The sequence below is a fragment of the Anthonomus grandis genome, chromosome 18 (genome assembly GCF_022605725.1).
Source record: "Anthonomus grandis grandis chromosome 18, icAntGran1.3, whole genome shotgun sequence".
NCBI lineage: Eukaryota > Metazoa > Arthropoda > Insecta > Coleoptera > Curculionidae > Anthonomus > Anthonomus grandis.
Window position 1 is genome coordinate 11,143,425 of NC_065563.1, and position 25,830 is coordinate 11,169,254.

The window sequence follows — 25,830 nt, forward strand, 5'->3', positions numbered from 1 at the left end:
TAATAGTATCACGAATAATTGAAGTATTCTTAAGAGGCTTATGAGCAAAGCGGAGGAATTTATTTCCCAATAATTTCATACCAAAACGATTTTTGTACCTCAAAAACTCCTTGAATTAGGGACAATTCTGTCCAACAAGCTCCAAGACCCACCAAACTTGGAGCTTCAAATGTATGTTGCAACCTCAAAAATTTTATTAATTACTGGACATTTTTGCGCCTAGCTTCAGAATGACTTAAGATATTTTCATAATTTTTGTACACTAATATAGTGGGATCCTTGTAGATAGATTTGAGGGCAAAAACGTCATTTTGGATTAAGAACTTTGGTACTTAGGACAGTTTTGGTTGAGGCATTTATTTCTATAATTTTCTTTGAAAATTTTATTTTTCTCGAGTATAGTATCACAAATAATTGAAATATTCTTAGGAGGCTTGTGAGCAAAGAGGAGCAGTTTATTTCCTAATAATTTCATACCAAAACGATTTTTGTACCCCAAAAACTCCTTGAATTAGGGACAATTCTGTCCAACAAGCTCCAAGACCCACCAAACTTGAAGTTTCAAAGGTATGTTGCAACCTCACGAGTTTTTTTAATTACTGGACATTTTTGCGCCTAACTTTAGAACGAATTAAGATATTTTCATAATTTTTGTACACTAATATATTGGGATCCTTGAAGAGGGATTTGAGGGCAAAAACGTCATTTTGGATTAAGAACTTTGGTACTTAGGACAGTTTTGGTTGAGGTATTTTTTTCTATAATTTTCTTAGAAAATTTTTACTTTTCTCGAGTATAGTATCTCGAATAATTGAAATATTCTTAAGAGGCTTGTGAGCAAAGCGGAGGGATTTATTTCCCAATAATTTCATACCAAAACGATTTTTGTACCTCAAAAACTCCTTGAATTAGGGACAATTCTGTCCATTAAGCTCCAAGACCCACCAAACTTGGAGTTTCAAAGGTATGCTGCAACCTCACGATTTTTTATTAATTACTGGAAATTTTTGCGCTTAACTTTAGAACGAATTAAGATATTTTCATAATTTTTGTACACTAATATATTGGGATCCTTGAAGATGGATTTGAGGGCAAAAACGTCATTTTGGATTAAGAACTTTGGTACTTAGGACAGTTTTGGTTGAGGCATTTTTTTCTATAATTTTCTTAGAAAATTCTATTTTTTTCAAGTATAGTATCACGAATAATTGAAATATCCTTAACAGGCTTGTGGAAAAAGAAAGGCCACTTATTTCCCAATAATTTCATACCAAAACGATTTTTGTACCTCAAAAACTCTTTGAATTGGGGACAATTCTGTCCAACAAGCTCCAAGACCCACCAAACTTGGAATTTCAAATGTATGTTGCAACCTCACGAGTTTTTATTAATTACTGGACATTTTTGCGCCTAACTTTAGAATGACTTAAGATATTTTCATAATTTTTGTACGCTAATATAGGGGGATCCTTGAAGAGGGATTTGAGGGCAAAAAAGTCATTTTGGATTAAGAACTTTGGTACTTGGGACAGTTTTGGTTGAGGCATTTTTTCCTATAATTTTCTTAGAAATTTTTTTACTTTTCCCGAGTATAGTATTACGAATAATTGAAATATTCTTAAGAGGCTTCTGAGCAAAGAGGAGGAATTTATTTCCCAATAATTTCATACCAAAACGATTTTTGTACCTCAAAAACTCCTTGAATTAGAAACAATTCTGTCCATTAAGCTCCAAGACCCACCAAACTCGGAGTTTCAAAGGTATGTTGCAACCTCACGAGTTTTTATTAATTACTGGACATTTTTGCGCCTAACTTAATATATTGGGATCCTTGAAGATGGATTTGAGGGCAAAAACGTCATTTTGGATTAAGAATTTTGGTAGTTAGGACAGTTTTGGTTGAGGCATTATTTTCTATAATTTTCTTAGAAATTTTTTACTTTTCTCAAGTATAGTATCTCGAATAATTGAAATATTCTTAAGAGGCTTGTGAGCAAAGCGGAGGAGTTTATTTCCCAATAATTTCATACCAAAACGATTTTTGTACCTCAAAAACTCCTTGAATTAGGGACAATTCTGTCCAACAAGCTCCAAGACCCACCAAACTTGGAGCTTCAAATGTATGTTGCAACCTCAAAAATTTTATTAATTACTGGACATTTTTGCGCCTAGCTTCAGAATGACTTAAGATATTTTCATAATTTTTGTACACTAATATAGTGGGATCCTTGTAGATAGATTTGAGGGCAAAAACGTCATTTTGGATTAAGAATTTTGGTAGTTAGGACAGTTTTGGTTGAGGCATTTATTTCTATAATTTTTTTTGAAAATTTTATTTTTCTCGAGTATAGTATCACGAATAATTGAAATATTCTTAAGAGGCTTGTGAGCAAAGAGGAGCAGTTTATTTCCTAATAATTTCATACCAAAACGATTTTTGTACCCCAAAAACTCCTTGAATTAGGGACAATTCTGTCCAACAAGCTCCAAGACCCACCAAACTTGAAGTTTCAAAGGTATGTTGCAACCTCACGAGTTTTTTTAATTACTGGACATTTTTGCGCCTAACTTTAGAACGAATTAAGATATTTTCATAATTTTTGTACACTAATATATTGGGATCCTTGAAGAGGGATTTGAGGGCAAAAAAGTCATTTTGGATTAAGAACTTTGGTACTTGGGACAGTTTTGGTTGAGGCATTTTTTCCTATAATTTTCTTAGAAATTTTTTACTTTTCCCGAGTATAGTATTACGAATAATTGAAATATTCTTAAGAGGCTTCTGAGCAAAGCGGAGGAATTTATTTCCCAATAATTTCATACCAAAACGATTTTTGTACCTCAAAAACTCCTTGAATTAGGGACAATTCTGTCCATTAAGCTCCAAGACCCACCAAACTTGGAGTTTCAAAGGTATGCTGCAACCTCAAAAATTTTATTAATTGCTGGACATTTTTGCGCCTAACTTTAGAATGACTTAAGATATTTTCATAATTTTTGTACACTAATATAGTGGGATCCTTGTAGATAGATTTGAGGGCAAAAACGTCATTTTGGATTAAGAATTTTGGTAGTTAGGACAGTTTTGGTTGAGGCATTTTTTCCTATAATTTTCTTAGAAATTTTTTACTTTTCTCAAGTATAGTATCTCGAATAATTGAAATATTCTTAAGAGGCTTGTGAGCAAAGCGGAGGAGTTTATTTCCCAATAATTTCATACCAAAACGATTTTTGTACCTCAAAAACTCCTTGAATTAGGGACAATTCTGTCCAACAAGCTCCAAGACCCACCAAACTTGGAGCTTCAAATGTATGTTGCAACCTCAAAAATTTTATTAATTGCTGGACATTTTTGCGCCTAACTTTAGAATGACTTAAGATATTTTCATAATTTTTGTACACTAATATAGTGGGATCCTTGTAGATAGATTTGAGGGCAAAAACGTCATTTTGGATTAAGAATTTTGGTAGTTAGGACAGTTTTGGTTGAGGCATTTTTTCCTATAATTTTCTTAGAAATTTTTTACTTTTCTCAAGTATAGTATCTCGAATAATTGAAATATTCTTAAGAGGCTTGTGAGCAAAGCGGAGGAGTTTATTTCCCAATAATTTCATACCAAAACGATTTTTGTACCTCAAAAACTCCTTGAATTAGGGACAATTCTGTCCAACAAGCTCCAAGACCCACCAAACTTGGAGCTTCAAATGTATGTTGCAACCTCAAAAATTTTATTAATTGCTGGACATTTTTGCGCCTAACTTTAGAATGACTTAAGATATTTTCATAATTTTTGTACACTAATATAGTGGGATCCTTGTAGATAGATTTGAGGGCAAAAACGTCATTTTGGATTAAGAATTTTGGTAGTTAGGACAGTTTTGGTTGAGGCATTTATTTCTATAATTTTCTTTGAAAATTTTATTTTTCTCGAGTATAGTATCACGAATAATTGAAATATTCTTAAGAGGCTTGTGAGCAAAGAGGAGCAGTTTATTTCCTAATAATTTCATACCAAAACGATTTTTGTACCTCAAAAACTCCTTGAATTAGGGACAATTCTGTCCAACAAGCTCCAAGACCCACCAAACTTGAAGTTTCAAAGGTATGTTGCAACCTCACGAGTTTTTTTAATTACTGGACATTTTTGCGCCTAACTTTAGAATGACTTAAGATATTTTCATAATTTTTGTACACTAATATAGTGGGATCCTTGAAGATGGATTTGAGGGCAAAAACGTCATTTTGGATTAAGAACTTTGGTAGTTAGGACAGTTTTGGTTGAGGCAATTTTTTCTATAATTTTCTTAGAAAATTCTATTTTTTTCGAGTATAGTATCACGAATAATTGAAATATCCTTAACAGGCTTGTGGAAAAAGAAAGGCCATTTATTTCCCAATAATTTCATACCAAAACGATTTTTGTACCTCAAAAACTCCTTGAATTAGGGACAATTCTGTCGAACAAGCTCCAAAACCCACCAAACTTGGAGTTTCAAAGGTATGTTGCAACCTCAAAAATTTTATTAATTACTGGACATTTTTGCGCCTAACTTTAGAACGAATTAAGATATTTTCATAATTTTTGTACACTAATATATTGGGATCCTTGAAGATGTATTTGAGGGCAAAAAAGTCATTTTGGATTAAGAACTTTGGTACTTGGGACAGTTTTGGTTGAGGCATTTTTTCCTATAATTTTCTTAGAAATTTTTTACTTTTCCCGAGTATAGTATTACGAATAATTGAAATATTCTTAAGAGGCTTCTGAGCAAAGCGAAGGAATTTATTTCCCAATAATTTCATACCAAAACGATTTTTGTACCTCAAAAACTCCTTGAATTAGGGACAATTCTGTCCATTAAGCTCCAAGACCCACCAAACTTGGAGTTTCAAAGGTATGCTGCAACCTCACGATTTTTTATTAATTACTGGACATTTTTGCGCCTAACTTTAGAACGAATTAAGATATTTTCATAATTTTTGTACACTAATATATTGGGATCCTTGAAGATGGATTTGAGGGCAAAAACGTCATTTTGGATTAAGAATTTTGGTAGTTAGGACAGTTTTGGTTGAGGCATTTTTTTCTATAATTTTCTTAGAAAATTCTATTTTTTTCGAGTATAGTATCACGAATAATTGAAATATCCTTAACAGGCTTGTGAAATAAGAAAGTCCATTTATTTGCCAATAATTTCATAGCAAAACGATTTTTGTACATTAAAAAATCATTGAGTTACAGACAATTTTATTCAAAGTTTTGTCCAAGACTATTTGACTACTTTCATAATTTTTGTACACCAATACAGTGGGATTCCTGAAGGTGGATTTGAGGTTAAAAACGCCGTTCTAGGCTAAGAACTTCATGAGCGTCAGACAAAGATAGCACCTTTGTCTAACGCTCATTTCCAAGGCCTTGCACAATATTACCTTCTGGCTCCAACATATTCAGTTAGTCATTATTGTTTAGGCCGAATATAATAGTCCAGGCTTTTTTGTAAAATAATTGCTTACAATAAATCAATAAAAACTAATGCAAAATTACATCATTAGTGTTTGGACTATAAAGACACCTTCCAATAATACTTTCTCTCTTGGAAGTGTTGTCTTTGTCCAACGAGTCTTTTTTTCATTGACATTAAATTTTAATTTCTCAGACAGCTAGTTGAGGCGGTTTTTCAAAGGTGTTTATTCTCTTACTTTTAGGCATTTGAAGATATTTTCTTGTCAAATTTGGACCCTTTTTCTTATAACAAACCGCATCAATCGGTCAAATAAACAGCAACAAACGCGTGAATTGACTGATCTCCTTAGCCCACCAGAATGTCAAAAAAAAAACGTTCCCTTCGTTTCACGCGAAAGCCCCTTGTGCCCCCCTCTTAAAAATTAAAACTTTTAATAAACTTCCTCACTGTGGACCCCACCGAGGACCCCGCGGATGGTCCAGAAACCGAATAATTCACCTTAAACAAATACGGTTGCACATCCGGGAGCGTCGTGTCAAACACCAAATCGACCTCGCTCCTGGACGGCATCTTGGGCACGTACTCCTGCCTGTTCATCACCTCCGTAATGTACAAAATCTTATCGGTGAGATGTTCGCCGACGCGTTCCCGACACAGCTGCCTCTGACCCTCGTTCTCCAACGAGATCAACTGGAGACGTACCGTCCACACCTCCCACGGGAGACACTCCGGATTCAGGATGTAATAACGGCTCCGTTTCGTTTGGAAAAACTCGAGGGAAATCTGTCCGACGCCGCTCGACTCGTTGCTGCGCAACTGTTCGGAGAAATTGCTGATTTCCTGTTTCACTTTGCGACTTAACGCGTTCGAGGTGCAACACACGTAAGTCAGATCGATAAAGTCGCAATCTACGTCGGTGAAACCGAGGGTGCTCACCGAGTAACTGCTCTCGCCGGTGTAACAGAATTTCCCTAAAGTGCGATGGAACAGGACGGTGTGAAATATGCTCGCGACCGCCTCGTCCGCCTGTCTACCCTCCAAGGTGAGTTCGAAAACTTGAGATCGAGCGTTCATTTTTTTTTTTTATAATTAATTATTTTTGTTTGTTTGTTATCACAGGAAATCACAGATAAACCTGAGTAGTAGTAGTAGAAGTAAGATTCAGCGTTGAAATGTTCTTAAATTGTTAAATAAAGGTCATACCCATGTACTTGGGTGTGCCGCAGACGGTTCTGGTGGTGTGACCGTACGGTAGCCACTTGGACAATCCGAAGTCAATCAGTTTGATGTTGGCGTCCTTGTTTAGCAGCAGGTTTTCCGGCTTCAGGTCGCGATAGATCACTCCGGCGTTGTGTAGGAAATCTAATGGAATAAAATGTTGAGTTATTTAGTTTGGTGTGAAATGAATTTTTTTTTTTTTTGTAGAAATTATACATCTTAAAATAACAGACATCAATTTTAATTAAACGTGATAAATAAGGGACAGCAGCTACGCGATTATAATACCAAATTTTCGGTTCAGGTAAAACCAGCCACCAGCCACCAACAAACAATTTGTTATAAGGCTTTGTCAAATCTGACGTACAGACTTTTAATAAACTTTTATTTAATATAACGATGAAGTTAAACCAGTAACAATTATTATTATCGATTATTAAAAAAATAATTTTATCATACTTAGAATTTAATTAAACCAATAGCAGTATCTGAAATATTTTCAATTTATTTTCCCATCAATCCTATCTGGTCCATTTCAACCATTAAACCTATTGTTAGTAAATTCGAGTCCAAAGACATTGCAATAACTAATTGTAAATGTTTAACTCAGAAGATCGAAAATAGATCCGAAAAAACAGAGAACAGAACTCGTGATATTTTACTAAGTGTGGAAAAATAAAATAAAATATATATATTTTATATATAATATAAGATATTGGGAAATTTTATTACATTCTAACGAAATAGCGTTTCGTAACTGGTTTAGATTCTCAAATTTTACACTTTTATAAATGACACTTTTTAAATGACCCCACAAAAAGAAGTCATTCGGTGAAAGACCAGGTGACCTACCAACCCAAAGTATCCGGTACCGTAGACCAATAATAAATATTGCCGTTAAAAGCATTTTCCAAATCATTTGATCTTCCTGAACAACTTCTTCCAAGGCGGGTCCAATTTGATTTTGAAATAAGTCCAAATAGGTTTCAGCTGTTAGGTTATAGTGCATAAAAAAGGGTCCAATGATATGATGTCCGATAATTCCCATGAATACATTTGTTTTTTGGGGATATTGTGTCCGAGTAAGAACAAAGCGATGTTCATTTTCTTGGCTCCAATACCGGCAGTTCTGAACATTTGGTTCATTGTTGAGGGTAAATGTACATTAATCGGTAAAACAAATATTTCTTAAAAAATTCCTATCATAGACCGTGCTGATAATGGGAAATGATTTTAAGGTTTAATTAGTGAAGGTTGTAACTGGGTTTTCTTTATAAAAATTTAATCGTAAGCCAGATGCGGCTGTTATACTATTTACCTTGTTAATGGAATGTAGAAATGTTTGTTATTAACGGCATTTAGTAGGTATAAAATTATGTAATTATTACGCGATATAATTGATTCTGCAGCATATATAGTTTAGGTGAAATTACTTGGACAAGTATAAAAACTAAAAACGTTTAGCACACGGCGTTTTCTTTATGAGGCATTGGCGTGCATATAATTTTTGTTTCTCTGGTTTTGTATATATAGTAAAAATGTTTTTTTACAACCAACAAAAACATTTATCAATTCACGCAAAAATCATGGTTAGATTTAATGACACATATTTTTTACAGTTTTTTTTTAATTATAACAAAAATTATACAATATCGCGTTCCGCGACGCGCTCAACCTGCGGCTCAAAAATCGTGTTTTTTGGCAAATAAAAACTCATATCTTCGGCTGTATGAATAGCGAAACGATGAAATTTGGCATATGGTCTCTCAATATATTGAGCATGATGGAACACAATACAATAAATTTTTAGAGCCTCCCGGAAGGGGGCGGTACTGCTCCAAAGTCAAAATTTCATAAAAAATTGTGTTGAATTTGATTTCGTCGCGAGATCTCAATTTTAACGTTATCAAATAACTTGAAATTTCTAGTCCTAAAAGTCTATACCGAATTACATATCTGTATACTTTTTGGGCCAGATCGGTATACAGGGTGAGAAATTATAAGCAAACAAAAGTGAGTAAAATAAAACTTCTTTAGAAGCTAAAAGGTAATTTTTATGAAAAAAAGTGTTTCGGAGAAAAGACTTAGTTTTATAAGGGAAATTACATATTTGGGGCTTTTTTATATTTTAGGAGTTCTGGCATTTTCCGCTGAACGGTACTTATTTCGGAAGAAAAAAACATTATGAAAAAAAAGCTTCATTATTTCTCTTTCAAATGACAAAAACGAAATTTTTGTGAATTATACACGGAGAGCAATAATTATTTTTTTCCATGAGAGTCGCACACAAAAATGATATTTTATTTAATAACTTTTTAGTGGCACCATCTGGACGATTTATATTTTCAGGTGTTAAATGCCATAATAAGTCGATTATTTACGTGTAATTAGAATTCTTCTAACATCAATAGTTTTTGAGATATTTGAGGTTTCGCGTTTTATTCATTTGCGGCGTCCCTGTATATTAGTAGAAAATGAAACATCTTCTATAAGATCCCAAATTTAGTTTTACAACAGTTATTAAAATTTCAACATTTTAGCTCTATTAGAAGTACCGAAAAAAAAAGCGTTTTTCTCAAACAAGTCAATTTTCTCACAAGGGTGAAATGATCCAATATGGCCGCCAACAGCAAGTACGTCGGCATGTTTTTTTTTTTTTTTGGAAGGGTGTCACAGTTTCGTTAAATTTTCAATGAAAATTACTGGAAACCTGTCAATTAAAGGTACCGTCTAATCAGAAAAACTCTGAGCTTTTCGAATACATATGTGCAATCTTTTGAGGAAATTGTGTATTGCGGCCAGGAAAATTCGGTAAAGTGTTTGACGTCTTCGAAAAAGGCCGTATTTTCCACACAATTCAAGGCCAATTCGGGTGGCTCAAAAACAAATTGGCCCGTTTTATTTGGCAACTTTTAAAAATAATGGGATTTATACACCGTGGATCGTATTGATCTATTTAATGTAAAATATGGATTTAGATATTAAGTGAGTTTTAGGATGTTGAAAAAATTTTATAAAAATTATTTAAATTTATGCAATTAGGGATTTGAGATTTTGTTAAGGAAGTAATAATTTAATTTTTAAAATTATAGATTTTAGAGTCACGTGACCATCTTAATTTTTTTGCTATTTGTCCGATTGGGTTGAAATTTGGTATTTGAGGTTTATTTAGCATACAATTATTAATTTTTTACAAAATTTTGAAATATTCACTTAAGGTCATGTGACTATTAAAACTTTCTTCCTATTTGTCCGATTTGATTTATATTTGGTATGTGGGGTTGATTTAGGATGCAATTAATGAATTTTGACAGATATTTGACATACAACGCGACTAAATAACACACTATGGCTCTTTGAAGCATGATACCCCAATTTGAAATTTCATTGTTAAACGGAATGTTTTGCTCTTATCGAAATCAAATATAGGTAAGTGAACTTAATTACATATTCATAATTTTGCACCCAATTTTTTTACGTTAAAAAATGCTTATCTATTTAACATCACTATCCATCTCTTCATAAACTGAACTGGATTCGTTATTGGCATTAATTATAATTGGAATAATTCGCGGTAAGATGCAGTATTCGCCTTCGACACTTTTAACGTGGGATACACAGGTCTTCCACGAATTGGTTCCGAAAAACAAAAATTTTGCACATTCGTGGGTGTGGCAATGCACCGACGATTTTATGACTTGATGTTTTTCGAATTTATACGAATAATATTTGTGTTTTTTTTAAGTGCGCAATACCGTTGTATGATGTTTATTTTTATTTTCTTGCCCAAAAACCCTCGTACTAACCATCTTGTTTTCCTCCACACTCAGTAGAATATTAAGATCTCTGTTCTCTCTTTCTTCGGCTCTATTTTCGTTATCCTGAGTTGAACATTTACAATTATTTATTACGGTACCGTAATGTGGGGCTACTTGCCCACCCCAGGGTAACTTGCACACCACGTGTATTTTTATTTACTTTTTTTTTTAGGTTATGTTATTTTGTGTTTTATCGCCGGCTTTCTGTTGTTACAGGTAAATAAATTATAAAAATGGTTCGTACGTACAAAAAAATCCCGGGAGCAAGAAATTACCGGAATTACTCAGAGAACGCCTTGCGCCAAGCAATAGATGCAGTAAATGCGGGTATGTCGAGGAAATTAACAGCCGAAACTTTTAAAGTAGAACGGACTACGTTAGGTCGAAGACTTCTTGGTGCACAGTCGAAGTCAGTTGGTCGTCCAAAGGTTTTAAGTGATCAAGAAGAGGCTCTCATTTCAAAGACATTGGGTGTTGTAGCAAATTGGGGATTTCCTCTCACAAAAGTTGATATTCGTGACGTAATAAAAAAATTCTTGGACAAACAAGGAAAAAATGTTCGAATTTTCAAAAATAACTTCCCTGGACCTGATTTCTTACAATTATTTATAAAAAGGAACCATTTAAGCGTTAGAATGGCTTCAAACATAAAGAGATCCAGAGCATCAGTGGATCGTAATGAAGTTTTAAATTTCTTTAATAATATTGACTTAGCAATTAGAGAAGTGAAAAGCTCAAATTTGTATAACTATGATGAAACAACGTTACAGATGATGGGTCCAGGAAGGTGGTAGTGCCAAGAAACACGAAGAGAGTGGAAACAGTTCAGGAGCATTCCCGGGCTACGATCAGTTTAATGGTTTGTGGAAATGCCAATGGAGACCTTCTACCACCACTGGTTGTATATAAAGCTTTGAATCTTCATGACAACTGGACGCGAGGTGGACTACGAGGAACAAAATATGCGAGCAGTGCGAGCGGATGGTTCGACATGAACTTATTCGAAATGTGGTTCTTCCAGCTTTTCCTGCCTCACGTCGAATCCACCAGAGAAAATAACGACCAGATGATTCTCGTTGGTGACAACCTGGCAAGCCACTTTTCACCAGAGGTGATGGTAGAGGCATGTGGTACAAATAACATCTACATAACTCCCGTCCCAGCCAATGCCACGCATTTAATGCAGCCCCTTGATGTGGCCGTGTTTGCGCCTATATGAGAAAGGAGTCGCGGTTCCAAGGCTGTATCCCGAAAGAACAATTTCCGAACCTACTGGACAGATTGTGGAAAGGGGTAAGACAAAATGTAGCAGAGAATCTCAAATCAGGATTTAGAGCAACTGGTTTGCATCCTGCAAATCTCGACGAAGTTTTGAAGCGCATTCCTGGTAGACTAGAAGATGCAGACATCGAAACAATCTTAGACAACAGCTTGGTTGATTTGTTGAAAGAGCACCGTGGAACAGGGGTTGAGAAAAAACGCAAAAGGGAAAAAAAGTCGAACCTGGAAGTGATGCGTCTCGCACTGTTACAAACCCTAATATTTCTGAAAATCCGCTAACCGTTCCTGAGGAATTTCGAACTACAGCCGAAGAACAGCAACTCCCTACCAGGAAAAGCAAGAGAGAAAGAAAGACTAGTAACTCCCAGTGTGGTATCTGCAAGATTAATTGGAAAGACTACAGAGGCGCAATTGATTGGAAGTGTCGAGCTTGGATTTGTGGACCCTGTAATAAAGACAGCAAAGACCCTTATTTTGAATGCGAATGGTGTGAGGATTCGGAAAACAGTGAATCTCCAGTCGATGACAGTGATGCCAACAAGGACTTCCTAGTTGACAATAATAATTAGCCAATGTTTTGTTTTTGTTACACTTGTGATTTTTTTAAAGAAATGAGTAGCCCTTAAATAGGTCGGTACAATGTAATTTTTGCAAAGTTGTAAAGTTACAATGTACGGGGATACATTGGGAAATGTGCTGAAAACGTGTGCAAGTAGACCCAGTTTACGGTACCTTTGGACTCGAACTTATTGACAATACGTTTAATAGTTGAAATGGACGGAATGGACTTGGTGGGGATATAAACTAAAAACATTTCAGGGTAATCCTGCAGTTTAGCGGCTTTTGTCAAAACTGACGAAAAATGGTCGGGTTTTTTGCAAAATGAGTAGATTTGGGGGGTCCGTTAAAGGGACGTCTTAAAAGGCTTTAAATTTAAATTAATAGCATATATAATGGTCAACGTGATGCCTAGTCGCAAATAGAGTGTAGTTAAGCCGGGTGTAATTGTGAATCATACGTAAGTAGAAAATCCTATATAATTTTTAAAATTTTGCATTTTTTTACTTCATCCTCACTTTTTTATCAATAAAATGTTCAAACTCAACATTCTATTTAAAAATTTTCAAAAAAAAATCGGTTTTTAGACGTCCCTTTAACTTTACCGGACCCGATTTGGGTATATATCTTTCGCTAAGAGTGGCGGAAATCCAAATTTTTTCACGACGAGGGATTTATCACGCACTAAATCACTCACTATGCGGGACGTGGTTAATCATTAGAATAACCCTGTATTCGATTAGTTTTGTCAACAAATAGGTGACAACCTGAGGTGAGGTTAGGTGTGGTGTTGCCAGTTCTCCAGTCAACTGCGTTTTGTCACTTTGCAGCTTAAGCCTTGTCCCCAGCCTGGCTGACCTTGTCTAAAATGTAAGTATGAAGTTCAGACACTTAGAGTGCTCGTAAATGTTGAGTGTGCTCGACGTTTCAACTCAAGACAATTTATTTTAACCCAACCCAACCTAATCCAACCCAACCCCTCGTAAATGTTAAGCACACGTTGGGCTTATGCCCCCCGTTGATGGGATGGGATGGGTTGGGTTGGGTATATCTATGGTCTATGCGCAGAGCCTTATGTTCCCCTCGATGTGATAGAGGTATGGAACAAACCGAAACAATGCACACATACTCCCAGAGTCGACAACCCATTTGACAATGAAATTATGCAAAAAAAAACAGGAAAAAATTTAAATATCAGTTTACCCCCATTTGTGAGTACTTCACATTGTTTATAAAGAAACTGTTTGCAAAATACACCTTCCGCCAATTTATTAATTTTTTCCAGATAAAATTACGCTATTTAAAAAAGAAAACCGGTGAAAATACGCTAAATTTGACATAAGCCGCTAAACTGTAGAATCATATTATTTTTAATTCGGGCCAAAATCTGAAAATTACCAAAATAATAATACATTATGGGTGTCTTCGGTAATAATAGATTTAGTTACAAGAAAAGGTAAAAACAGTTTTTGTGAAATTATTTTACGCATAATACCTAACATTTCACTTCACTAAAAAAATTGAGAGTGAATTCGCCACTTTAGAGAAGGCACTCATGGGTCAGCCACATTGGGGGTCAAGGCTGAAGCTGCAGAATGACAAAACGCAGTTGACGACAGAACTGGCAACACCACACCTAACCTCACCTCAGGTTGTCACCTATTTGTTGACAAAACTAATCGAATACAGGGTTATTCTAATGATTAATCACGTCCCACATAGTGAGTGATTTAGTGCGTGATAACACCCTCGTCGTTATAAAATTTGGATTTCCGCCACTCTTAATAAAAAATATATATCCAAATCTACCCATTGTGCAAAAAGTCCCATAATTTTTCGTTAGTTTAGACAAAAGCCACTAAACTGCAGAATTACCATTCATACTTGTTTTCAAATATCGACTGTCACTGATTTATTGACACGTCAGTGACAATATTCATTTTAGTGGTGCCCGTTTTGTTTTACCTGAACCGAAAATTTGCTAATTTTGCAACTACATTTAATTGAATAATTCAAGATTCGCTTATTAAAATTTTTTAAAACTTTGCACAAGGGTTTGCCAGATTGGTCTGTTCAAAAAGTTATCTTACATTTTTTCTATAAAATGTACAGGGAAGCCAATAATTGACCTCCTTAAAATTTACATGGGTTTTCCTATGTTCCGCTCGGCGACGCACCACCCGGTATATTATTTTATAACATACACAACATACCGAAAAATAAAATAAAAAAACTCCTGAATTTGCAATGAATTTGTTCCTTTCATCGTGAAGGCACTGTATAAACAAGTTTTTTACCCTATTTTAATATTATGATTATATCCCGCTAACCGATCTCTCTACGAGAGAATACTTTAGCAAAAATTGCTTCAAATTACACCCAACCATCGGGACTGTCCCTTATCACCAGCAGGTACTAAAAGTTCGAACCCTTTCCGGCGACATTTAATGACCAAAGGTTGATTTATGAAGGAAAACCCTTTTTCGGAAAATTTTTCGAATAAAATAAACGAAAATCAACCTTACCTAATGCCAGGGCTATCTGGCAAACATACAACTGTACAAGTTCCACTGGCAAGGGACCGAGATTGTCGAGCAAGTACCACAGTTCGCCGCCCTCCACGAATTCCGTAGCTACCAATAAAATTAAATAATATAACGCTTTTGTTATAAAAGCAGCCGTTAAATTTAATAATAAACAAACAGTACTTACCGATATACAAATGTTTACGGCTTTGCCAGTTTAAAAGACACTTTGTGATGTAAGGGTGGTGGCCGCAAGCCTTTTGGATCTGCACCTCCTCGATCACTTGCTTCACCAAGTTATTTTCAATTATCTGTTAAAAGTTGTTCATTAATAAGCTGATAAACAGACTGGTTACGTGCAGGCAGACTCACTTTAGATTTGGAGAGAACTTTTAAAGCAAATATCTTGTTCTCCTCCGTATCTTTTACTTGATAAATCTTCCCGAAGGCTCCGCTACTGATTTGGGGCAATTTCTGGTACTTATCGTCCTTGTGGTAATTTTTGACCGGGAAATCTGGCAAAAACAAGGATTCTAACTGCGAGACCGGCCACGCCGTCTTACAGGGTTCATAAGGAAGAGTCAAAGTCGATTCTTGCCGCCTAGAATCAATTAGACATCAATGTGTGACAACAATCCGTATCAGTTTTCTATATAGATAAGCCCTGACCTTAAGTTTATTATTGATTCTAATGCAAATGCACAGATTAACAACGCTCACTTCCTCAAGTAAATTTCCTTAAAAACAACAGTATAAAAAAAAATTAATAGTCAGTTAATTTGCACATATTGTAGACGGAGAATCACGCAATAACCGTCGGCAATTAAAACATATAACATAGTTTGGGTAATTATTATAATTTATACTATGATTAAGTGTTTGAAAAATTGATAAAAAGAGATCATTGAATAGGAGCATGTTTATTAATTGAAATGCGTATATTTACCCATGAATGGCATATAAAGATAAAGGGGCTAAAGAAAGGCAACTGTAACTGAAGTAGGTCATTTGTGACAAAACAGTTTGTTTATAAAGAAATTAATCTTCCAGTTAGTGCGGAAGTGATGATCCACTATAGTGCACAGCAACAATACTTGAATAAGCAATAGCTTCATCGGTTTAACCGCCTGTTATTGGATATTTAATGAATAGCATTAGAACTGGGTGTCTTCCATGATTTTTGGAAAATAATCTACTTAACCCTTTTGACAGGATAAATCACGGGATACTCTTGGAGCAGTAACTGCGGGTTGACAATTTCATGAGGTGGATTTACAGCTACCTATCAAACAGGTCTCAAATTGTAAATGTCAATGGCTTTATATCCTATGAGCTAAACTCATTCAAAAAATTTTATCCTGAAAATATGTCCAAAAGTATTTAATAAATTGCCAAATGACATAATTGAAAGCTTTTTTAGTTTTGAAGTGTTACTCTGATATTAAGACCTACCTTTCGGAGGATTTGCTTGATTTGAACATTCCATGAAGAGAAATTCTTTGCGGTAAGGAAACCTCTGAATAAATAATATTAAAATCAAAAAATAAATGCCATAGTAATGAAAACTCTTATTTTACTTGACATGTCTTTCACTAACGATCATCACACATCATCAGAAAATTAATAGTTTTGTGATTTGAGTGTCCCTCCAAAGGTTCCAACCATATATAGGACAAAATGCCCCAGTATTTGTTTCTCCAAGCATAAAAATGCTAAAAAATTTGTCTTGTAGAATACACCACTATCAAAAGTGACAACAATTAGGAATCTTGGAGTTGTATTTGACTTCTCTTTGTCATTTAAATTTCATATATATTATCTGAATTTGTACCAAAGCCCTTGGAATGACAGGAATCGTCAAGAGATGTACAAGAGATTCTACCCTCCTATTTGCATTCTCTACTGCACTTTGATCAAACTTTTGCTGGAGTATGTCTGTTCAGTCTGCACTCCGCAGTATGCACGTTATATTCACAGGTTCAAACAGCTGCAATAGAGACTCCAAAATTGATTCTGTTGAAAACTATGATTATAGAGTTCTGTACTTTTTTTTTTTTCTTAATAACTTTATTTATGACCCAAAAACAGTTTACAAACTGGCACCAGGGCCTAAAACTTAACAAAAAAAAAAAGAAAAAAATACAACAAAATTAGGAACATAATTCTAAATAAATTTAGTACAATATTACTTGATTAATATAGAGATTATGGCTTACAGCCTTACATATTTAATATATTTATTTAGTTTACCTTAAGGTATTGTTTTAGTCTTTTACACATATTTTTGTAGCTTTTTAGATTCACAATAGTTTCTGGAATTTTATTGAAGACACTTATTGCACTATGTAATGGAGAGTCCTGACATTTTTTTGTTCGCACCAATGCATTTCTCAACATGTTTTTATTTCTTAGCTGATACTTTTGACAGTCTTTAATTTGTAATAATTTTCCCTTTAAACTAGTCTTAATATTATTTAACTGTATACATTTTATAAATTTAATTTGTTCATAGGTTCTTAATTGATTAATGTTTAAAATACCAGTATTTTTATAAATTATATCACTTGGTGTGTAATAATCTAAAGAATAAACTAATTTAACTGCTTTATTTTGCACTCGTTGTATTTTATTTAATAAATAATTTGGAACATTTCCCCAACATACTATAAGGTACCTCAAATGTGGTTCAATAAAGCTGTTGTAGAGTAATTTTTTTGTTTTAATATTTAACATGTGAGAGCACCTTTTCATTTATTCTTTTCTGTGGAATAAATATTAAGTTCTTTGTTGTGTTTGTTTTTACTATACATAAATGACATGGCAAGATCACAGGTAAATTTACTCAAATTACCTGTGATCTTGATTCTTGCTGTGATTTAGATATGATCGTCAAATGGGCACGAATACTACCAAGGCTCGTGGAGGTGGTGTATCGATTGCGGCTAAAAAGAAGGTATGTACACATATAATTATTGTTATCCCACCTGTTGATGTGGATATTTATCAGATCTATTTGACTTTCACAATAAACAATCAAAGCTTTGTTGTTGGTTGCATTTATACATATACCATCTCCATCTCCACTTCAAGCCTATTTAAGAATCCATTGAACATGTCTGTGCTTTCTCTGGCCAACTGCTTTAGCTTCTATAACTTTTTTCAGGTAAATGGGGTTGCCTTAGTGTCCACATTAGTATCCAACGTGCAATAGACAAAATTTTTGAGAATAGCTTACACCATACAGCAATTTGTTTTGACCTTTGTTGTGCAAAAAAATTCTGATATGAGGTATATTTTTATCATTTTGGTAAGGAAGATTACATAGCAATTAACGATTCTCTTACTGGGATAGACTGGAATCAATTGTTTTTGGGAGAGGACATCTATTTATGTCATAGTTTCAATTTTCTATAATGGTGATCTGCTCCTTGATGGAAATGTTTATTCCTCTAAAGAGGTACAAAAGTTTTTCTTTTCCATCTTGGTTTTCTTTAGAGCTTCGCAGTTTGATCATAAGAAAGAAATGAATTCACAAAAAGTTTAAAATTAGTGGTCAACATAATGAATTTGTATTTTTGAGACATCAATGTGAGTAGTGCTATCAACAATACACTAATAAGGTGGAAATGAATCTTGCTGGCAATCCAGGGTACTTCTGGTCATCAAGAACTGGTTTTGCCTTTCCTTCCAGAATGACATAACAGCATTAGCATGAATATCTCGGATACTGCGGATATGTTTGCAGAATACTTTTCATCTGTCTACTCAGATGAGCAAGTCAATGACATACCATCTTTTGATCTGTAGAGCACTTTAACTCTGTCAACGCAGGATGTTTATGACGTTATATTACTTCCTCTAAGAATAAGCTCTATGGTCCAGAGATGGGATTCTGGCATTCTTCCTAAAGAAATGTGTCTGTGTTCTTACGAAAACGATACTGTTCATTTTTAACAAATCTCTGGGTACTGGTTCTTATCCCACTCTCTGGAAGAGAAGTCCATTTTAAAATCTGATGGTAGAAATGAAATTTCCAATTATCAGGCTGTGTGCAACCAATCTGAGTTGCCAAAGCTGCTTGACTGTCTGGTCAGTCCTAGGATTGCCTGATATATACAGATATTTTACAGATTTTTCCAAAGCTTTTGATCGGGTTAACCATGGAGTACTCTTGCAAAAGCTTATAGGGCTTTAGGTATTGTGTGGCCTCTTCTTCAGCGGATCTCCGAATTCATCAGAGGTATTATTATTATTTATTATTATTATGTTGACAATAGCAGGCGGTGAGACCGATGAAGCTATTGTTTCTTCCGTATGTTTCAGGCTTGAGTAGGTGGACCTGCTCACATGCAGTAGTGGATCATTCTCTCCGAATTTTGTCCCAGCTCAACATCAACGCGATTCTTGAAGATATTCGTATTTGGGGCCGTCACCGTTTCCTGATTTAACGAGTCCCACAAGTGCACTGCACGATTTGTTACAACATTTTTTCTGGGAAGTTTTGCCGTTCTTTCTTTTTCAAGCTTCCTTGTATGTCCTCGGAGATGATGGTTTTACTGATTCTGGTTATGTGACGTTCCCATTTTAGGTCTGATGTTATTAGGACTCCTAGATCATTTTGTTCGCTCACTGATTTTAAGGCACATCCATCCAGAAAATATTCATTATCAGGATTATCTGGACCGATCCTCAACACTGTGCATTTGGATGTGTTTAGTTTCATACCCCATTGTCTTGACCACATCTCAACATTTTGCAGGTCTGTCTGGAGCAGCGCGCTGCGCTGGTTAGAGGATTAGCATATATTTTGCAGTCATCTGCAAACAGACTTGTGTCCATCTTTATAAGTCCAACTAGATCAAACAAATATGATGTAAAAAGCACTGGGCCAACTACCGATCCCTGGATAACGCCGCTGCTCACTCGATGTGGACTGGACAGCTCCCCATTGACTATAACCTGGTAGAATCTCTCATTCAGTAATGCCTTGATCAGATCAAGCAGTTTTCCTCTGACTCCAAAATGCTCCAGCTTTGCCATTAAGAGCTTATGCAGGACTTAATCAAAGTCAAGATATATTATGTCTGTTGGCTGGCCAATGTCGTGATTTTTTGTCCAGTCATTCAAACACTCTAAAAGGTTTGTTGTTGTTGAACGTTTAGGTAAAAAACCATGCTGAGAGGCAGGTATTAAACCATTTTCCAGAAAGAATGCTATGAGCTCCTTAACTATTACTTTCTCCATACATTTCAGTGGGTTGCATGTGAGGCTGATAGGTCTGTAGTTTTCCAGTTTGTTCCTGTCTCCCTTCTTGAACAGTGGTGTCACAATTGAATGTTTCCATTCTTTTGGTATCTTTCCTTGTTCCAAACATTCCTGCATTGCCCCCGAAAGCAAGCGACTGAGGGAATTTCTGCAATTTTAAAGGAAAACTGTTGGGAATTTATCTGGTCCTGGGCTTGAGTCTCTTTTCATATTTTCAAGCGCTTCTTCGACTTTCTCTTTTGTAAAATGAATAGTTACAATTGAGGGTTGCACCCTGCTGTGATTAGGCAATAATGGAATTGGATATGAATCCTTCGTGAATGCTGTATCAAACTGTGCTGCGAATGTTTCCGCCATGGATTTGCTGTCTAGAAACTGCTGGGTTGCTGTATCTTTTAGGGTTATGGTTGAGATTTTCGAGTTTGAGTTGCGATTTACATATTTCTTTCTGGCTTCAACTTATGTTTGGTAATATTATTTTGGCACATATAGGCTTAATATTTGTCCTGAGTTTTGTTTGTTATATACTTTTCCCAGAGTTTCCGTTTTTTGTTAATTTCTTTGACAATATTTTCATTTATCCATGGTTTTTGGGGGTTTGTTTTCACACGTCTGGTAGGAATGTATTGTTCGATAGCACCATTCACAACATTTTGAAAGTTTTCGAAGGTCGATTTGTTCGCATGCGCTGGTTGTAGTTGAATGAAGTGGTTGATTTCTTCATAGTTTGCAGTGTAAAAGTTTCTTCTTACAATTGTTTGTGTTTGTTTGGGTGGAATTTTTAGTTGTGTTTTTGCTTTTATTACGACATGGTGGCTGCGGCCAATGGGCGGTTCTGAGCAAAGATCAAAGATGCTTTTAGGATCGTTGGTTATGAAGAGGTCCAAAAGGGAACTTTGGTCTTTTCTGTATCTTGTTGGGAAATCAATCAACTGCTGGGCTCTTATTTCTTGATACAATATACTTGATACTTTTGTTCATTAATCCTGCTTAATGTTGGGGTAGTTGAAGCCTCCCACAACAATTGTTGGGCATTTTGATGATGTGTATGTCTTTTTTATAGTATCTATCATGTGGGTATTGACCTCTTCGCTAGTAGTTGTTCCAGGTCTGTATAAACAAGCCACAGACAAATTCACTTCACATATCTAGACATCCAGCCATACTGCATCAATTGGTGTTTGGAATTTGTGATATATCCGAGAAAATGCAATTTATTTTAAAGCCATTAATTTTTTCCTTGGCCAGAATACATACACTTCCCCCTTTTTGATTTTTGGTCTCCGCGGTATGTATTATATCCATCTATGCTAATCAGGCTATCACTTATGCCGCCCTGCAGCCATGTTTCTGTCAGGCATAATAAAAGTGGGATTCGCTGTTGCAACTCTTGCTTTCCATTCGTCTATCTTGTTCACCACCGAGTTCAAATTACTATACCAAAACGATTTTCGATAATTGTAGGTATACCATTTAAGTACTTTATGATTAAATTGGTCCTTCCTTCGGCCTTTTGTTCCTCTAAGTCGGCCAGAACCCCCTTCAAGAACGTTCTCTGGGCCTCTGTTTGATCGTTTTTCATGTAAATGCCTGGTTGTTTCTCCTCAAGTAACTTGCCACTCTTTAGGGCCTTCAGAGCTTCTTCTTTTGTTGGCAGGATCACTCTAAGGGGTCTTCGTTTATCCGCAGCTTCTCTCCCCAGCCTAAATATTTTGGTCTCTTCTGGCAGAGTGAGATTCATCCCCAAAAAAAGACCTATTGATTGTTAATCTTGGAGGTTCCACTGAAATTTTGGCGTCATCTGGGGTACCGCAGGGCTCCCACTAGGCCCTGTTCTGTTTTGCTTTTTTTTTTTTTTGATTGATTTAGTTTGGAAACTTGAAATTTACAAGTCAGCGACAATTTTTGACAAAAAAAATTTAAACAAAGAAATGAGAAGCCCTAAGAGAACTTGCGATGCAAAATCTGTATTATATTTATAAATGTGTCACTACCGCCACACTATATTTGCAGATGACATTACCATTGCGCGAACCAACAGAGATGTTCTAATTACTTGGGAGTTCCTTATTATACCAGAAACATCTTGATCTCAAAGCCTTTAAAGAAATTGATAAGGATTTAGAGCTGTTAATATGTTCTGCTCAAATCTTCCTAAAGAAGTAATTTTAGCATCTGAAACATTTGAGCCAACTAAATTTAAGTTTTCTTAGCAGTTCTATAGCAATTAATCTCTCCAAATATTAAAAGAATTTGTAAAAATTTCAATCACACATTGCAAAATATAGGGACTTGCATCGAATCAAGAAGAGTCAAATCTACTATGATGAGCTTTTAGGGTAAGTTTAGAGTAAGGCAAAGTTTTTGAGTAATGATTTGCCCCAAACAAACTCACCCTGATCATCCCAAGATTAACAATAGTACCCAAAAACGCCAATCAGTCGTTTGCTAATGTTCGCTGATGATGTGAAGTTATTTAGGCTTATCACATCCCTTTATGATGCTGTCCTCCTGCAAAAAGACCTTAATTTGTTTTTCTATTGGTGCCACTTGAATAGAATGTCGTTTAATATCAGTAAGTGCCACAAGATTACTTTTTCTAAGCAAAGAAACCCTATTGCTTTTCTTTATAAAATAAACAATGTAGCAATGTAGACTCCAGGTTTACAACGGATTTGTCTTTGTTTACTTTTAGATTGCTTTATTGCTCTCTTGTTAGGCCCGTCTTAGAGTATGGCTCAATTGTGTGGTCCCCTTCATATAACTGCTACATTGGGTGGATTGAAAAGGCTCAAAATAAATTTTTAAGGGTATAGCTGCTTTTAGATGAGGTTACAGGAGACAGGAGTATTACTATCATTGGGTCAGGGATAACCTGAACTTACCCACACTAGAGTCAGTCACAAAGAACATTACTGGACTTATGTTTTATGCATAAGGTTTTAAATGCTACTATAGATTGTCCTGAGTTATTGTCTCTTTTTAATCTTAGGGTGCCTTCCAGATTGAATAGACAATCAGAAATATTTTCAGTCCCATTCCACGATACCAATTATGGTATTAACAAGCCAATTACACGAATGGCTTGAAGTGCTAATGGTCTGTCAGGACAGATAAACTTTTTTGACTCTAGGATAACATCTTTTAAGGGGCAGTTAAAGAATATTATTTCATAGGGGCTTTAATTAATTAACTCATCTACACCTTTCATTGATTTATAGATAGTTTTGTATCTGTATATATATGTTTGTATGGGTATGCTATGTAACACTTTTGTAAATGGATTCCGTTAATAAATAAATAAATAAATAAATAAATGAATTTGTACCAAAGCCCTTGGAATGACAGAAATCGTCAAGAGATTTACACAAGAGATTCTACCCTCCTATTTGCATTCTCTACTGCACTTTGCTGGAATATGCCTGGTCTATGCACATTATATTCAAAGGTTTTAAACAGTTGCGATAGAAACTGCAAAATCCAAAATTGATTCTGTTGACAACTATGATTACAGAGTTCTGTTTTAAAGAGAATTAAAGAACAAAGAGATTTTAAGGATCTGTATAACATTATGGCTCCTGTTGTTATTCTCGAGAACTAACTTTTCTGTAGAACAAATATTAAGTTGTTTTTATGGTACATAAATGACATTGCAAGTCTAAATATTGCAAGTAAATTTACTCGATTTGCATGTGATGCAACAGTGCTATGCATTAAGCTTCAATTAAGCTACAAATCTAAATGGAAGAATAAATAGGGACATTGCTGTGATAAAAAAATGGTGTGACTGTAATAAATTAACTCTAAATATTGCCAAAACCAGCATTATAAATTTTAAATGCTGTTTTAGTAAAGTATACTTGGGTACAAGTGCTTTAAATAATTTGAGTGAAATTGAATTGCTAGGAATAGGCATAGACAATAAATTAAAATTTGAAAGCCATATTAGGCTACTAAGCAATAAACTAGCACCAAATTGTTATGCTCTTAAATGTCCCGAGAGGTTGAGTTTAGTGTTGCCAAAAATACTTATTTTACATTAATTGAATTAAATCTAAGGTATGGATTATGTTTCTGGGGTGCACATTGTGACCAACTTTTCAAAAGTGTTGCATAAAAGTGCTACCAGATACATTTGTTAAATTGGAGTGAGTAGAAGGGCTAACGATGTAATTTTACCAATACCTAACAGTACATCAATAAAAAAAATCCTTTTTAGCAGAGATTTTAAGTGTACCGTGTCCTTTTTTAACATGTTTTAATGTTAAAGTTTTAAGATTTTATTGATGTATAAGTATATAATATTGTAATTTGTAAAATGTGTAAGTGTGAATTAATTCCTGTAGGATTTTAGATTGATGTGAATTTGTGACTTCAACTTTTGGGATGTTTTACAGGGAATTTGTTGGGTTCTTTTGTGATTATTTTTTGCTTTTTCTTGTTCCTTTTATTTATTTATTAACCCTGTTTTGTTTTATGACTGTAATAGTGATAGGTTGTGCATATCGAGTGATAATTTGTATGAACTATCCTTAAGCTGTTTAAAGTTATTAAAATATTGTAATTGTAAAAATGAGTAAATAGCAATAAACACTTACAATTAATAATAATATTATTGAATTATAAACTGAAAAATTGCCATAAGAAGCTTCCCCGGAGAACAAACTTTTTTGTTGCTGCAAAGCTGGAATTGCCGATTACCAAAAAGCGATTTTATTAAAATGGGAACAAAGAAGCTCATGTCCTACTAATAACACTCTGACATAAAGTAAAAACCTGAATTTCTTTGATCAAGTACAAGCAAGTAAACCGAAATGACTCACCTTCTTCGAGAAACCCTTGACCAGGGCCTGGATACAGTACTACAAGTAGATTCTTGACTATCGACGCTCAGAAAGCTCTTTAAACTGTTGTGTTCCGAGTTGCTTTTCTACGAATCATAAAAAAAAAACATATTTATAAGAATGACGCAGTTTAACAACAAAATTACAAGAATATCTCCTGTGGTACCTTTTGTAAACTGTGACTGGTGTAAACGGCGCTCGTTCGATCCTTAGTTGAGGAACCCTTGTTGCCCATAAGAAGAGGCCTTTCTCGTTAAGAAACTGTCCCTTTTTACCAAAAACAAAATCATTTCACTGACCCCGAAAAAATTCTATTCAGGTAGTAGTAAGTAGAAATGAAATCTTTTGTCAAAAATTTTTATAGACGTTTTGCTTGTTGTTGTTCGTCGATCAAGAAGCGACGTGCGTTCCCGGATTCTTGATAGGGAGTTGCCGTGCGAACGACAAGGACGGAAGATTCGTCGATGGTGCAACGGAAATCGTCTAATATGTCTTAACGGTGAGGTGGGAGGTAGAGGGCGCACCGACAACGTTGTCAAATCTGAAAGGTTTAAAATATTTTCTTGCTACTATGTTTACACTATAGACGAACACCCAAATAGGGTTGATGTGTTTTTTTAGAAATTTATTCAAATGTTTTTCGTACTGTTGTTTTTTGTATTAACTTTTGTACTTTGTTATTCAGTTAAAAAATAGTTATAAATAAAACACACCACTTAACTATGTACTTTTTTTTTAAATAGGGTCGTTGCTTTGTCAAGCAAACTAATCTAATGATTGTATTGATTATATAACTTATTATGTTTGAATAAATATTTTTGTATTTTTGTTTATGGTTTTTTTTGTCAGGTTATG

The 25,830-nt window shown here is 34.9% G+C and overlaps 2 protein-coding genes and 3 long non-coding RNA genes across 47 annotated transcripts in view; 3 read left to right on the forward strand and 2 right to left on the reverse strand.

The window, feature by feature from the left end:
• Positions 1-6,810, reverse strand: part of LOC126746985 (autophagy-related protein 101) — a 22,693-nt gene extending 15,883 nt beyond the window's left edge. For 6 of the 41 annotated variants that reach the window (XM_050455414.1, XM_050455410.1, XM_050455418.1 and 3 more), the window contains exons 1-5: positions 6,670-6,810; positions 4,824-6,601; positions 2,734-3,634; positions 1,374-1,579; positions 99-183 (exon numbers count right to left, since the gene is read on the reverse strand). In XM_050455414.1, coding sequence (XP_050311371.1) covers positions 5,881-6,540 — 660 coding nt within the window. In that variant the 5' untranslated portion in view covers positions 6,541-6,601; positions 6,670-6,810 and the 3' untranslated portion in view covers positions 99-183; positions 1,374-1,579; positions 2,734-3,634; positions 4,824-5,880. Of the gene's footprint in view, positions 1-98; positions 580-891; positions 977-1,373; positions 1,688-1,814; positions 2,133-2,733; positions 3,635-4,426; positions 6,602-6,669 lie in introns of all 41 variants that reach the window. The other 35 variants (XM_050455423.1, XM_050455419.1, XM_050455413.1 and 32 more) reach the window with 27 other exon arrangements.
• Positions 603-5,015, forward strand: LOC126746987 (uncharacterized). Of its 3 annotated transcripts, none has more exons than XR_007664054.1 (3): positions 603-748; positions 2,698-2,913; positions 4,897-5,015. It is a non-coding gene; the product is annotated as an uncharacterized LOC126746987 (long non-coding RNA). The 3 variants fall into 3 exon arrangements; XR_007664056.1 differs by lacking the exon at positions 4,897-5,015 and adding an exon at positions 4,500-4,632; XR_007664055.1 differs by lacking the exons at positions 2,698-2,913; positions 4,897-5,015 and adding exons at positions 3,095-3,310; positions 4,500-4,597 and having other exon boundaries at positions 611-748.
• LOC126746983 (serine/threonine-protein kinase S6KL) lies at positions 6,608-25,364 on the reverse strand. The gene is made up of 6 exons (XM_050455407.1): positions 25,142-25,364; positions 24,955-25,061; positions 15,239-15,467; positions 15,054-15,177; positions 14,867-14,974; positions 6,608-6,828 (listed from the first exon to the last, which is right to left on the reverse strand). The coding sequence occupies exons 1-6, from the start codon at positions 25,208-25,210 to the stop codon at positions 6,653-6,655; spliced, it is 813 nt and encodes a 270-aa protein (XP_050311364.1). The 5' UTR covers positions 25,211-25,364; the 3' UTR covers positions 6,608-6,652.
• LOC126746989 (uncharacterized) lies at positions 15,727-17,481 on the forward strand. Its single transcript, XR_007664058.1, has 2 exons — positions 15,727-16,370; positions 17,157-17,481. It is a non-coding gene; the product is annotated as an uncharacterized LOC126746989 (long non-coding RNA).
• LOC126746988 (uncharacterized) lies at positions 25,147-25,803 on the forward strand. Its single transcript, XR_007664057.1, has 2 exons — positions 25,147-25,294; positions 25,371-25,803. It is a non-coding gene; the product is annotated as an uncharacterized LOC126746988 (long non-coding RNA).
• The last annotated feature ends 27 nt before the right edge of the window (positions 25,804-25,830 follow it).

Bases quoted from the DNA above. Each gene is read 5' to 3' on its own strand.
- LOC126746983 (XM_050455407.1), bottom strand. From the start codon at position 25,210: ATGGGCAACAAGGGTTCCTCAACTAAGGATCGAACGAGCGCCGTTTAC. The intron at 15,178-15,238 runs GTGAGTCTGCCT...AACTTTTAACAG, and splicing joins AAGTTCTCTCCAAATCTAAA to ATAATTGAAAATAACTTGGT. The intron at 6,829-14,866 runs GTAAGGTTGATT...TTATTCCATTAG, and splicing joins CCAGATAGCCCTGGCATTAG to ATTTCCTACACAACGCCGGA.